General features: G+C 31.0%; 1 protein-coding gene across 1 annotated transcript; it reads left to right on the top strand.

The window, feature by feature from the left end:
• Positions 1-7676: 7676 nt before the first annotated feature.
• Positions 7677-9720, top strand: LOC129291523 (dof zinc finger protein DOF5.1-like). The gene is made up of 2 exons (XM_054928927.1): positions 7677-8169; positions 8367-9720. Exons 1-2 carry the CDS (start codon positions 8116-8118, stop codon positions 9402-9404), a joined length of 1092 nt encoding a protein of 363 aa, XP_054784902.1. The 5' UTR covers positions 7677-8115; the 3' UTR covers positions 9405-9720.
• The last annotated feature ends 4479 nt before the right edge of the window (positions 9721-14199 follow it).

Below are 14199 nucleotides of genomic sequence, written 5' to 3' on the forward strand. Positions count from 1 at the left end.
ATGTTTGTATATTTATAAAAAAAATGAACTATTTTTTAAATGAAGATTTAAATTTTATTACTAGACTTTTAATGTATGCTATTTAATTTTTAAAAAATTATGATGATTTTAATTTTTTTAATTTTAAAATATTTTAATTTATTTATAATGTTTAATTTTATTTTAATTTTTTATTTTTTAAGAAAGGCTTACGGGCCTGGCCCTGAGCCCTGAGTATAAGGGCCGGGCTTAATAAATGGGGGTCAAAATAGAAAATCAGGCTTTAGGGCTCAGGCCCTAAAGAGCCGGGCCCGCCCGTATTTCCAGCTCTAAACTTGTTCTTTTTGTCATCTACCACCTTTTGGCAAAAAAGTGATAGTTGATCAAAGGCACAAAAAATACTAAACTTGGTCGAGAGCATTATGAGCAAATAATTGGGCAGCTCTAAAGAAACTACTCTAACATGAAACAAATATTTCCTAGTATACTCAGTGATGTCTCTAAAAAGGTGTTGTCTCACATTATCGCTAGTAAGCATATTAATCGCGTTAGCACAATCAATGAACGCTTGGACTCTTTGTAAATTCAAATGCCAGCGCAATTTAAGGCCTTGAATTATATAATAATCCCAATAATTATAGGGGGAAACTAATCAACATTAGAGTTAAAAGAAGCAATTCATTCCGCATTATTATTTCAGACATAATCTGATATGTTCAACCCATTTGCGCAAGTCTAAATATAAATGAAAACATGAAATTGAATCAGTCTAGTATGAGGAATGAAAGTGTGGAGAATTTTTTTTTTAAATTGTCCATAAGGATAAAATAGCCATTTCATATTAAAATTAATTGACAAACAAGTTTCCAAGAACTAGAAAATAATTATCACATTTTGTGATACTTAATTGTTATTTGGTTATTTCATGGGTATTTTGCTGTTATTTTCCCTCGATTATTGTCATTGTAAAAATGTTGGGCTCATGACAAATGGGCTGAATGTGTATCTGACTGATGAGCTGTAAAGATTATGTATTGTGGGTTTTGTCTAATTTCTAATTTTCTATGGCTTAATTAATCCATTAGACTTGTACCTTCTGGATTACTTTCTGCGTTTCAGTATCAATTCTGGATTGGGTTCCATCAGAAAACGAGTTGTACAAATAATATCATTATTGCCTCCCTATATACATCAATTCCCAGTTGAGTTAAGCAGATAAACTATATTCCTGGATATTGGAAACCATGTGATATAATGATGGTTTAATCAAATTGTGAAAGAAAATATTTATATTAAGATAATGACTCTTAATTAGGCTCAAAATTTGGCAAAAAAAAAAGGCTCAATAATACTCAAATATGACTTTATTGAATACTAGATAGTTGAATAGACAAAATAAAAGCGAAACTTTGGTGAATTCACATCAAATTAAAAAGTCATTTGGAGGAGATTCTCAAACGTTAATACCAACAATAGAGAAGAAATGATTGCAAAGTCAATATGCTTTTTTGACTAAAGTATTGTCCTTTCACTTCTCTGTTGGGAATATAGCAAGCCGTCTTCCTTATGTCTTAAGGCTTCCCACTGTCTAGTCCAATAATTTGTGGATTCCCCGAAGCATTAAGGGGCTCATCGATTTACATTTCACGTATTCAATAGTCAGATAGATAGACAAATAAATGAGTATAGATAAATGTCATGTATATTTAGAAAAATAAAAATACATAAATAATTTATTTGTTTTATACATATTTATAATATCATGTTATTTCTTCGTTTGGATTCATAGTGTATTGCTGTATAAGTGATTCACTTGGTTGCTTAATATAGTACATTATTGACACTATTGATAGAACTTTTGACTCATGCCAATATTATTCGGAGATCCCTATCTTTACATGACACGAAAGTAAAAGGGTTTGTCTTTTGTTTTTTCGTCCTTTTCCCCATCAAAATTTACATTTTAGCCTAAACAGAATTAGTAATTACATTTAGAAAGTAATTTTAAATTTGATGTGCATTTCTTTTATTATTATTATTATTATTTTGAAATATAAGAGATACGACTGAACTTGCATTTAATTTTTTTTTCTTTGTTGGACCTGGAACTTGCATTTCATTACACATGTACAGCCATCGTGTCATTATCTGCTTTATTCTCTTTTCTCTCTATGTAAATTGCATTTTTCTCCTCAAGAGGATTTATTCATTTTGTTTTTTTTTTCAAGTGCTCATTATATTTATTCATCTAAATTAATTGGACTTGTTTAATAACACGGATAGACTCACTGCAGCATTATATTCGCATGATTACCTGGGCTTCATAGAGGTTTTGCAATATGGTCACGGTTAATGGTGGTATTTTGGGTTAGCCTTGATATGTATTAAAAATTTTAGAGTTGGACTTAAAAGGTTAAAAAAAATTTTATACTTCAAATTTATTCAAGCCATCTAAATAAATTAGAATAAATCCAAGCCAAGCCTAAATCTGAATGGGAATAGTCCAATTCACAAATTACTATTACTATTAATATTATTATTATTATTATTAAATTAACATTCATTTCAACTTTCAATTCAAATATTTTATGCTCTTAAATGAAGTTTTAAAAATATTTAAAAAATAAACAGAAGTGGTTAAACTTGGATGCTTTCCTTTGTACTCTTTCAAGTCTCCATCACTTTAATAAGGATGGAAAAAATGTACATCATAATGTTATGTTGCATAAAACATCTTAATTTTTTTAAAATTAAAATTAAAATTAACTAAAATAGAAAAAATATAATATATATATATATAATATTTAATAATTTGAGTATTCATATTAGCTTGAATAAGTTTGAAAATTCAAAGTGTTATAACTCAGCTTGGCTGTATTGCCTTTTTTATATGTTTGAGTATTTTAAACCCCTCCTAAATTAACATTGCCCTATCCGAATTATTGGCTCTAGTTATTTCAAATAACATATTCATGAATCCCATTATTTTAAATATGTCCAAAGAATATTTTAGAAAATCGGAATGAAATAAACAATTCTTAAATTCACTGGCGGAAAAGGTTTCACCCTAACTTCTTGTTTCGTACATATATTTAGAGTTGCTAACAACTAGGGATCGCATTTAGATCGATGTTGCTAATCTGATACTAGTGAAATGAGCTAAGTCTACTTAATTAAACACTGAGTTCCAGTGCGCGTAAATATAGAAAAAAAATTTATCAAGTGCAGGCCAAACAATAATTTTTAGATATTTAAAAAATCTTAAAAAATTAATAGAGAGAAGAGATCTATGTTTTCTATAACAAAACACATGGTGTTTTTTGAAGAGATAAATATGGTCTTTAATTATTAGGGTTAAAGGGCATTTTTGTTCCTATATTTTTCTTTGAGGGGCACTAAGCATCTTATACTAATAAATGGGGGGAAATGAAGGGGGATTTTTGCTCCACTAAAAAATAGTTTAGAAAAAAAAATACTCTATTTATAAGTACAGATTGTCCAATACTCTTCGAAGAAAAGTGTAAATATTAATGATCATTTTAATTTAAGTAATGACTATTTTTCTTTTAACAATGACTATAATAAAACAAGTAATTACAACTTCCCCTCTACAGTTGCTCATTCCATTTTGGTCATTACTAAAAAAAATAATTATTACTTAAATTAAAGTAGTCATAGATATTTCAACACTTAAATTTTAATGAATCAAAAATTTGCATAAAGAAAGATATAATTGCATGTTCCATTCTGCTTATTGTCAGAAGATAAGTAGTCATTATTTAAATTAAAATAGTCATGAATATTTACAATGCTTGGACTTTAATGAATAAAAAATTTACACAAGGAAATTTGTAATTGTTTATTTCATTCTAATTATTGTCAGAAGAAAAGTAATTATTAATATTTATTTTTTTATTTTTAATTGAGGGTATTAGTTATTTCACAAAAAAAGTATTAATGTCTGAAAGATCCCTAGTGACTTGAGAAGAATTATGACGTTTTGCGAGATCTTATTGTCATTTGTATATTTTAGAGGGTTTATACATGTTTCCTTGTACTTTCCCTTGAAGAGCATTGAGCACCCTATACTATTAAGGGAGGTATTTTTCCCTTGACCCATTTTTCATATGAGCAAAAATCTCTTTTTGTTAATGGATTACTAACGGAGGGAGATTTTCGCCCCTATAAAAAATGGCTTATTAGTATAAGGTGCCTAGCAGTTCTCGAAGAAAAGTATATGGGAAAAAATATACTTTATCCCTAATTATTATTAGTCACTTGATAGGTATTAATTTTTTCTAATATTAATCCTATTTAAAGTTAATAATTATCATTACTACAAAAATTATCTTTTAGAGCACTTACGAAAAAAGCACTACTAAATATAGAGATAGAACCTACATAAGTGCTTTCTTTTAAAGCACTCATGTAATATAGGTTTTTAGGAGTGCTCAATAAATGAGCACTCCAAAATATCAGATGAAAAAATTAAAAAAAATACAATCTTTTAGGAACGCTCTTTATGAGAGGGCTCCAAAAACCTTAATTCTTCAAGAGCATTCACATATTGAGCACTTCATAAGAGCTTATTTAAAAAAAAAAATACAAACTTTTGGAGTGCTCTTAAAAATAGCGCTTCAAAAGCCTTGAGCATATAGGAGTGTTGATGAAAGAGCGCTCTTAAATATAACACCTGTTGGAGCATTCCTTCAATGAGTGCTTCGAAAAGAAAAATAATTAAAAAAAGAATCACACAATTTAAAAGCATTTTAAAAAAGAGTACTTCAAAATGATGACCCGTAAAAGCGCTCTTAAAGGTCAATAAAAAAATTAAAAAAATTTAACATTAATTTATTATTTTATTTTTATTTCCCTTCGTGCGACACTAGGCCAATTTTCATTTTCTTTGCTCTCCTCTCTCTCCCTCTCAGCGACCTTGAACGATGCAGCATGAGATTCCCCCATGCCGTCGCCGTCGCTAAATTGGAACAACGCTGCTGCAAGTCTCAAAGTCTCCATCGCCGCCCAATCACTAATAGATCCACCGTCGATCTGTTTCAATCTCTTCTCTCAGCACCGTCGATCTGTTCTGCCCTGCTGCCGCACATCACCTGGAAAACTCCACCCTCCGTCACTGCATAATCTAACTGAAGGACACAGGTCGTCGCACATCGCCATGGAAGTTGCTGAAGGACTCTTGATGCTGCCGTTGCATGTCGCTATACTCAAGGTTTTCTTAATAATATATAATAATAATTTATGATTGATATTGATAATATATAAATAAATTCTATTCATAGTTAATTTTTTTGTGACTTTAGTCTCACGTTACTTGATCTTCAATTTGAAATTGTTGTCTTTAGAATTTCTAGACTAAAGAACCACACTTGCACACTTAGATGAGACTAATTCTGAACCACGTAGTTCAATCAAAATATTGCTGTGATAATAATATAAATCCGATAATAGTAATTTATGATCTTGGTTAATTTTGCTATAATATTATAGTGCTCTCATTTTAGTTTAAGTTGATTTTGAAATTGAATGTAGTTATTATTAAAGTATGGTATGTTGAAATTTGAGAGGGAACTCTTGCTTATTAATTTTTTTTTTGTTGTATTTGTGAAATTTTTTAATATGTAAAACACTATAATAATCTAGCTAATAGATACACTAAAGGTAAATTACAATATTGTTTGATGGATTTTAGTTACATTAAGCTATAAAATTTTTATCTGTATGAATTGATATATTGTAGTATTGGATTTGATTATTTGGAATGTTTCATTTTTAAGAGGGACTTTGCCAATTTTTTTTTAGAAAATTTTTTTAAGTTTTTGTTTCTTGAATTTCTATGACTACATTAGTGATATGGAACGTAAGTGGATGTCAGTTAATCGAATGTCTAAATAATATTGGGATGGTATGGATAAGTTCATTGAGTTTACTTTTTGTCGTGATCAAAACCCCTGTGAAGTCATATGTTCTTGCTTAAAATTTTACTATGGAAGAAGAGTAAGATCAATAGAATTGAAAGATTATTTGATTTGTAATAGGATTGATTTAACTTTTACTTGTTGGACCAAGCATGGGGAGACGAGGAATAACACTAGTGATTGAAGAGATAGTGTGAGCTACTCAGCATTTGAACATGATAATGAGATGCAAGATATTGATCGTCTTAGAGTAAGAATGTCTAACTGTTATGCTTAATTTTTATAGGATTGTAGCATGTTACTAAGGTGGCAAAGGTCTCCCTTTAAATATTGAAAAGCCCTATTATGTTGAGTTTTATTGATAGAAAAGAATAAAAGTTTGTATTATTTGCTTAATTAAACAAGTTGTGCATCTAAATGATTGTTTGATTGATATTTTAAGTTTATTATTCTAAATATGTTGTTTTGAATTGATGTAGAATTTTAAAAAATTCTAAAATGTCCAATTTATAGGGGAGAGTTTGCCAAATTTTTGCTAGGAAATTAGAATTATATATACAATTTTATTCCCGAAGTGTTAGCAATTAAGTTAAAATTTGTTGCTATCATATTTGGATAATGATATTTTTTATTATTTTATAGATACCTACACAAATACAAGGTTGGAAGGGTGAATACTATGTGATGAAGTTCATAAGAGAAATAATCACAAAACAAGAGTTGATTATTCCTAAGAATGTAAGCCAAGTGTTTTAAATTTTAATTAATATAATGTTAATTACTTATATGTTGCTTTTATTTCTCATGTAGCATTTTGCAGGAGCAAGAATTTTACATTTTATCATGAAGCAAATAGAAGATTTAATTGAAGAGTGGTTAGAATATATAATTGGTTTGTTTGTGATAGGTAACTAACTCTTAAAGAAAAATACCAATGATTTCATTTATTAGACAAGCTAGAGATTAGACAAGTTAGGAAATTAAAGTAGTTGTTTTATTTTCAAGTTCTTTTATTTTATGTAAATTTTTATGTTTAATAATATTGTTTTTGAATTGATTTTTGATATTAGGATTAGATATTTTTAAGAGATACAAAAGAGAAAATTTTAAAAAATTTAAATCATAAAAAAATATACATACAGGAGCGCTCAAGAGAAGAGTGCTTCTAAAAAAAGGAGCATACGAGAGTGCTCTCGTATGCAAATATAAGGGAGCGCTCCATAGAAGAGGGCTCCAGTATGTGGAGACCTGTAGGAGCATTCAATTAAAGAGCTCTCCCGTATTTTCATACAGTCATATATTTGGATGCTGTCTCTCAATCTTATACGGGAGCGCTTTTATAAAGCACTCCTGCAGTCTACTAGATGAGAGCGCTTTAAGCAAAAAGTAAACATTCTTGTAGGGTTATTTTTGTAGTAGTGTATGAGAGATAATGCAATGTAAATTTAAAATTTTTTATTTATATAAATTAAATCATAAATTTATTTCATTTCTAGACAAAATTGATGAGTTAACCATATCTATTTACTTTTGATAAAATATTTAAAAATGTCTTATAACATTGGCATCAGAGACTATATATATTCATTTAATCATATTTATAAATCACTTCTTATATATTTTATCATAATCAAATAAAATTTTAAAATTCATTAACTTTGTCTAAAAATTCAATATACATATTTTAATAATATACTTTCTGTCTTCAAAATTTAATGGAGGATATATGAAAAATTTGTAATAAAATTGTAATGATATAACCTATAAATAAGAGCCAAAAAAATCTCTAATTACCTTATAATTAGGACAAGACATAATAGAGAGGAAGGGAAAAGCAGCGGGAAGACATGGGCGGGGAAGGGAAGAGGAGGCCGCACCACCAAAAAGATTCATTTGGCGCGGACACTGTTTGAACTTCTTCAGCATTCTTCACTCTCTTTTTATTCCTTATATGCGCTTCCCCTTTCATGTCATTTCTTCATGAGGCCATCCAACTGAAGCTTCTGGGTTAAGAAACATCTCCCCTTCTCCCAACCCTAAAAAGCAATCCCACGCAATTCATATTTTATAAATTCTTTCAAACCTCCTCCTTTATTTTTGCTTCTCCTCTCTCTCTCTCTCTCTCTCTAATACTCTAGTTCCTGTGATTCTCTCCTCTTCTCTATCTTTACAAAAGCAAGCCACCGAGATCGAGTGAGCCATGGTTTTTTCTTCCATGTATCCTTATCTTGATCCGGCCAACTGGCAACAACAGGTATACTTTTACTGTTTCCCCCTCAATTCTCTCCTCTTGCTTTGTTTCTCCAAAAGCGATCATTCCAAAGACAATATTCTTCTCACTTTTGCTTATTACTGATGCCCCCATTCCCTGCTTCCTGAATATACCCAGATGTTAAATCTTTCTCTCTCATTACTAATTTTTCTTCTCCTTCCTCTTCCATGTCATGGCAGCAACCTGATCGTCAGATTGGAACTGGCGGTGGTCCGAGTTCTCAGCTTCTTCCTCCTCCGCCTCCGCCTCCTACACGGTCTCATGGGGCCGGCGGTTCCGTCTCCATCAGGCCTGGTTCCATGGCTGATAGGGCTCGGATGGCCAACATACCGATGCCGGAGGCGGCGATGAAGTGCCCTCGGTGCGAATCCACCAACACCAAGTTTTGCTACTTCAACAACTATAGCCTCTCTCAGCCTCGCCACTTCTGCAAGACATGTAGAAGGTACTGGACCCGAGGTGGGGCGTTGCGAAATGTGCCGGTCGGTGGGGGATGCCGAAGGAACAAGAGAAGCAAAAGCAGCGGCTCAAAGTCACCACCGGCGAGCTCCGATCCCCAGACGGCCAGTGCTAGTTCAACCAATTCAGTATCTTCTAACAGTGCTTCTGCTGCTGATATAGTAGGCCTTTCGTCTCAGGTTCCGCCTCTGAGGTTCACGGCTCCTTTGCATCAACTAACTGAGTTTGGATCCGGAGATATGGGATTGAACTATGGTTTGAGTAATTACAGCGCAATTTCAGGTCCAGTGGGAGGAGTGGGTGACTTAAGTTTCCATATCGGAACCGCTTTTCCGGGAGGAGCAAGTAGCAGCAGCAGCTCGATCTTATCCGCCGCCGCCGGTTTAGAGCAGTGGCGGCTGCCACAAGCACAACAGTTTCCCTTCTTAGCTGGCTTGGGAGCCTCGCCTGAATTGTACCAATTTGAAAGTGGAGCTGCAGTGCCCAGATATGGTGGCGGCGCAAGTCATCAACCCCGGCCAAAGGTTTCAACTGGGGTGATAACTCAACTAGCTTCAGTGAAAATGGAAGACCATAATCACCGGGAACTAAATTTGTCAAGGCACTTCTTGGGGATAAATAATAATTCGACAGATCATGAGCAGTATTGGAATACTACAGCCGGTAATTCTAATACTGCCGCTCCTAATTGGACTGATCTTTCTGGGTTTAGCTCTTCTTCCACTACTAGCAACAATCCACCACAGGAAAAAATATAATCAAAGAGAAATCTCTGTTCCTTTATGAAGCTTCTGGTTCTTTTGTTAGTCTGGCTTCAACTTCACAAATTAAACTTCTTAGCACTCCTCAACTTGTCAACATGGAGAGAAGAGCTGCTGAGGATAGTTGATGTGAGTACTTGGTTTCTCTAATTAAGATCTTATGAAAACGCTGGATATGTGTTAATTAGTTATTCTTCATTTAACCTTTTTTTCCGCTTTAACTAGTGTTAAGTAGTGTTACGTTGTTATGAGGATGTTAATGTACAATAGAGTGAATTTATGAGTAGTTCACCAGCAGAATGAATTATTTTCATCCGCAGCAGCTAAAATATTCTGGCGATGTTCAATGGTCACCCAAATCTCAAATGAACAGGTTCTTCTCTCTACATATGTTGGGAACTATTGTATTTTTGTGGAATGGTTTTATATATAATTTGGTAGGTAATTTCCTGCAATAGTAATTAGCCAGCGCCATCTCGATCAACTAATGAGAAAATTATATGTTAATATATAATTTATTAATTTTAGTGCATGCATGTAAAGTTTTTTCGGGTGCATGTCATAATCAATTATCATTACTGGTCTGGTCATTGGACTTATGATGACAGCCAAATTGAGCACCGTTAACTTAATCTTTTATGGTTTCTAGAATTTCAATTCCAAAAAATATGTAGTCTTTCTTGTTGTATATACATTCCTCATGTATTTTAAGCGTATTGTTGGAAAAAGGTGTGATTTTGTTCCTTCAAAAATTTGATTTCCTGTTTAATTAATTATTTCTTTCCCTTCAGAAATTAAGTTGATCTAGCTAATAACCACAGACATAGGGCGCGCAGTCTCCTTGATGATAGATAATATGTGATTAAGTTGTTTAATATTTTTCTGCAAAAAGATTTACACAAATAATTTAAGCGTTATTTTATTAAAACCACCTTTATCGAAGGCATAACTCTAATAACGATAGCTTTATCAGCTGGTAGCATTATGCCTTTAGATGAAAGTTATTTCTAAATGACGATGTGTTTCATCTTTAAGTTATCAAACATTCTCTCTTGTCCTATTTATATAAAGGTAATGAGATAATTTTTTTTATTTTATTTATAAGTCATGTTATTAAATTTTTATCATGTTCTATTAAATGTTGATCAATTAGAGAAATTAAAATAATGCATTATTAAAGTATTTACATTTAATAGGGATAAAATTAAAAATTTATTAAATTTTAATATAAAGCTAATAAATTTTAAGGTTTAGTTAGATAAAATATGTTGAAAATTATTTATTCACAAATTTTAAGTGAATTATAGTACAAAACCTTAAAAAATTATAAATTAGTGACTTACTAGCCTTGAATGCAAGCTGATTTACATGATATGAAGTGGCCTGAGTTGGAACTCTAACGACCACATCAAAAGGTTCTAGGTATAAAACAAAAGATCGTACTACTACTCCTTCCAGTTTTCAGAATGAAATATTTTTAAAAGAGTTGGACAGTCTTTATTTAGTATTAATTAATTAATTAATTTTTTTCAATATTACTCCTATATAAAGTCATTAATTATAGGAAAAATATAATACAAATTTAAATTTTTTTTACTGAAATAAGGGCAAAATCCTAAATTTATTTCATTTTAAAATAAAATTAATAACTTAATTATTTTTTTATTCTAATAAAATTATTAATTAATAGAGGCATCTGATATAAAAAATATCGGTGGAAGTATATTTGTATAGAAAATGTAAAATCCAAACCCGGTACTTTCCCATTTGTTCATTATAATAATTTGCAATTAATTTCGCGTCTCAAGATTGAAACTGCCTTTGTTTTTGTCAAAAAACGATGATTGTGATGGTTCATTCCATGCGCCGATGCGCAGTCAAACCTAGGTAGGTTAGAAGTACGGAGAAATTTGTAGCAGTTCGAGGAATCCTTGCCAATTATTCCCACTATCCTCGTTTATAATATACTGCTGCGGTGTATTTTTATAAATTATCTTTATCAATTTTATTAATATTAACATAAAAATAATATAAAGAATAAAAATATATAAAATTTTAAATATTTTTTATATAATAAATTTAAAAAAATAATGTTATGCTATTTTTTTCTTTTATAAAAAATAATTTTAAAAATATATTTTAAATATTATCTTAAAAAAACACTGTGATTCATAAATGTAATCAAATGAACCTTATAGATTGTAACTTACAATTGAGAGAACATTTTTTAAAAGATTATTTTATTCCTTAAAATATAAGAGATACAATAATATTTTTAATTTTTAAATAATAATTAAACAATTTTGTTTTTTGTCTTAAAAAGAAAAGATATATTAATTGTGTACTTTATTTAATAATTAATCAACTTTGTTTTTGCCTTAAAAAATATATATTAATTGTATACTTTATTTACTATCATCATGATATTAATTGTAATATTATTAAGAGTAAAATTAAAAAATTATTGTGATTTTATGTGATTCTAACTAAATAATAATTTTTTATTATTATGTGAGATTCAATTAAAAACACATTCTATATAAAATGAAGGTAATGTGCAATTCATATATGCCTAAATGCATATTAAACACACACATAAATAAATAAAGATGTAATAGACAATCTCAATATGGATGGAGATAATACAAAAGCAAGCTAAGCTTGGTAATTTTATAATGAAATTTGATTATGAGTGAATATGTATAGATAAGGCGACAGATGCATGCATATCCATCTTGGGTCAGGTGACTTCCAAGTACCCGTTGAAAATTTATTAATGATCAATTGTTAAAATCATTGAAGAATTATCGTTTTTGCACGAGAGAGGCAAGTTTGTCCCTTGTGTGTGTGTGAGAGAGAGAGAGAGAGAGATCAATGATTTGTAATAATAAATATATAGGGAATGGAGTGACTGATAATATTATGAGGGAGCAGGACTATATAGACACACAAATGAAAGCTTTTTGCCTAATATGGATTGGAGGCATTGGGGAGAGGAATGAGTTGAGGGAGGAGAAAGAGAAAGAGCATGAAAAGACGACAAAATGAAACCCAAAACATCATAGTAACTTGGACATCAGCATCTTCCTCGATATCCTCCCCGTATTGCAGGGCCTTGGTCTTGGTCATGGTCATGGTCATGGGCTGTACTTTCAGCAATCAAATTGAATACTTTCCTTCATCTCGCTTCCTGAAACCGACAAAGATACCACTGCCATGACCTACTCACTCAACAGCCACGACGTACAGCTTAATTAATTATACAGTTGCTAGAAATAAAGTGTTTTGAAATCGATTCCAATTACTGATTTGTTACCACCGCCATTAATTTAACCTCAAGGAATGTTTGTGCATGTGTGAGTGTCTGAGGAGAGAGAGCATTTCGGAGATTGTCACGCGCCCGGGCGCGTCATGGACCATGTATCATTGATAGGATTCTTGAGTATGGATCCCATGCTACCAGTTAATTATAAAGAATGGATGAATAAAGTAAATTAAAGTAATAGTTGCGTTCAAAAAGAAGAAGAAGAAGAAGAAGAAGTAATAGTTGCGTATTTAGGGACATGGTGGCTGCGGCTGCATGTGGGAAACTCGGTTAGAAACTTCCTGGATCCACCAAACATGAGATTTGAAAATGGGATTGGTGTTGTTGGAAAGAAAGGAATCTTGTTTGAAAGAACCGAGGAGGGTGTTAGGGAATAAAGCAGCACACATATATGTGCACTCATTTTTATTAAAAACCCACAAAAAAACATCCATCATTTTCAACCTTGTTCATATCCGCCCTTCATGACATGCCTAGATTGAGTGACCATGATATTAGTCGCACCAGTTGATGGAGTTAAGATATTTAATTTGTAGATCAGATACACCACACATTATGGAGGAATCAGGGTATATATATGATCTATTTTCCCTCAACTTGTGTGGAGCAGCTTTCACTTTAATAAACATAACTCTTTCTTCCTCTTTCTAAGTTTGGGCTGTGAGATGAAGAGAGAAGCAAAAGAGAGAGTGAGATTCCCAGTAGTCTTCACGTTGTTCCACATGCTCTCAATCATTTTCCCATATCTCCCTCCCCATTCTCACATTTCCCCACCTTCCCCACCCCCAGCTTGTACATATATATTTTAACATCCATATAATCCCTGAATCTATCATTTTAATTTACAAACGTGCATATAATCCTTTTCTTATTTAATTTCTTCTTCATAACAAGCTAATTTTTATCTTCTTACAAAAAATTAAAAATATTTTCCCATGAGGGGGAATTTCAATTAAGGACCATGGGTGGGACTTAATTATTAGTGGGTCCCAAAAAATTTTAAAACTTTAGTTTAGTCTAGAGGGCTGAAATGGAAGTAATTTCAATGGTAAAAAGATCAAAGTATCATTCACTTATTATACAAAATCATTAATTATTAATTTTCTTGTTTCACTTATTAATTTGCCAATATAAGTTATAAATTTTATCTGTTTGTCAGACAAATAGAAATATTAATTGTTTTATTTGCTAACTTTACTTTTTAATTTACTAAAATCAATTTTAAATTATAATACTTGTCAATAATCTATAATTAATGTTAGTAAATTAATAAGTAAAGTTAACAATTTAACAATTAATATTGCTGTATGTTTATGATTGAACAACAAATATCAAGTCTCATATAATTATTTACATATTAATTTATATAATTTACAACTCATAGTAAATTAATAAGTGAATTAAAAAAATTAATAATTAATAATTTTGAATAATAAGTAAATGATACTTTAATTTTTTTACTATTAA

The sequence above is a fragment of the Prosopis cineraria genome, unplaced genomic scaffold (assembly GCF_029017545.1).
Source record: "Prosopis cineraria cultivar Desert tree isolate PC_DT_omini unplaced genomic scaffold, ASM2901754v1 PC13, whole genome shotgun sequence".
NCBI classification, from domain to species: Eukaryota; Viridiplantae; Streptophyta; class Magnoliopsida; order Fabales; family Fabaceae; genus Prosopis; species Prosopis cineraria.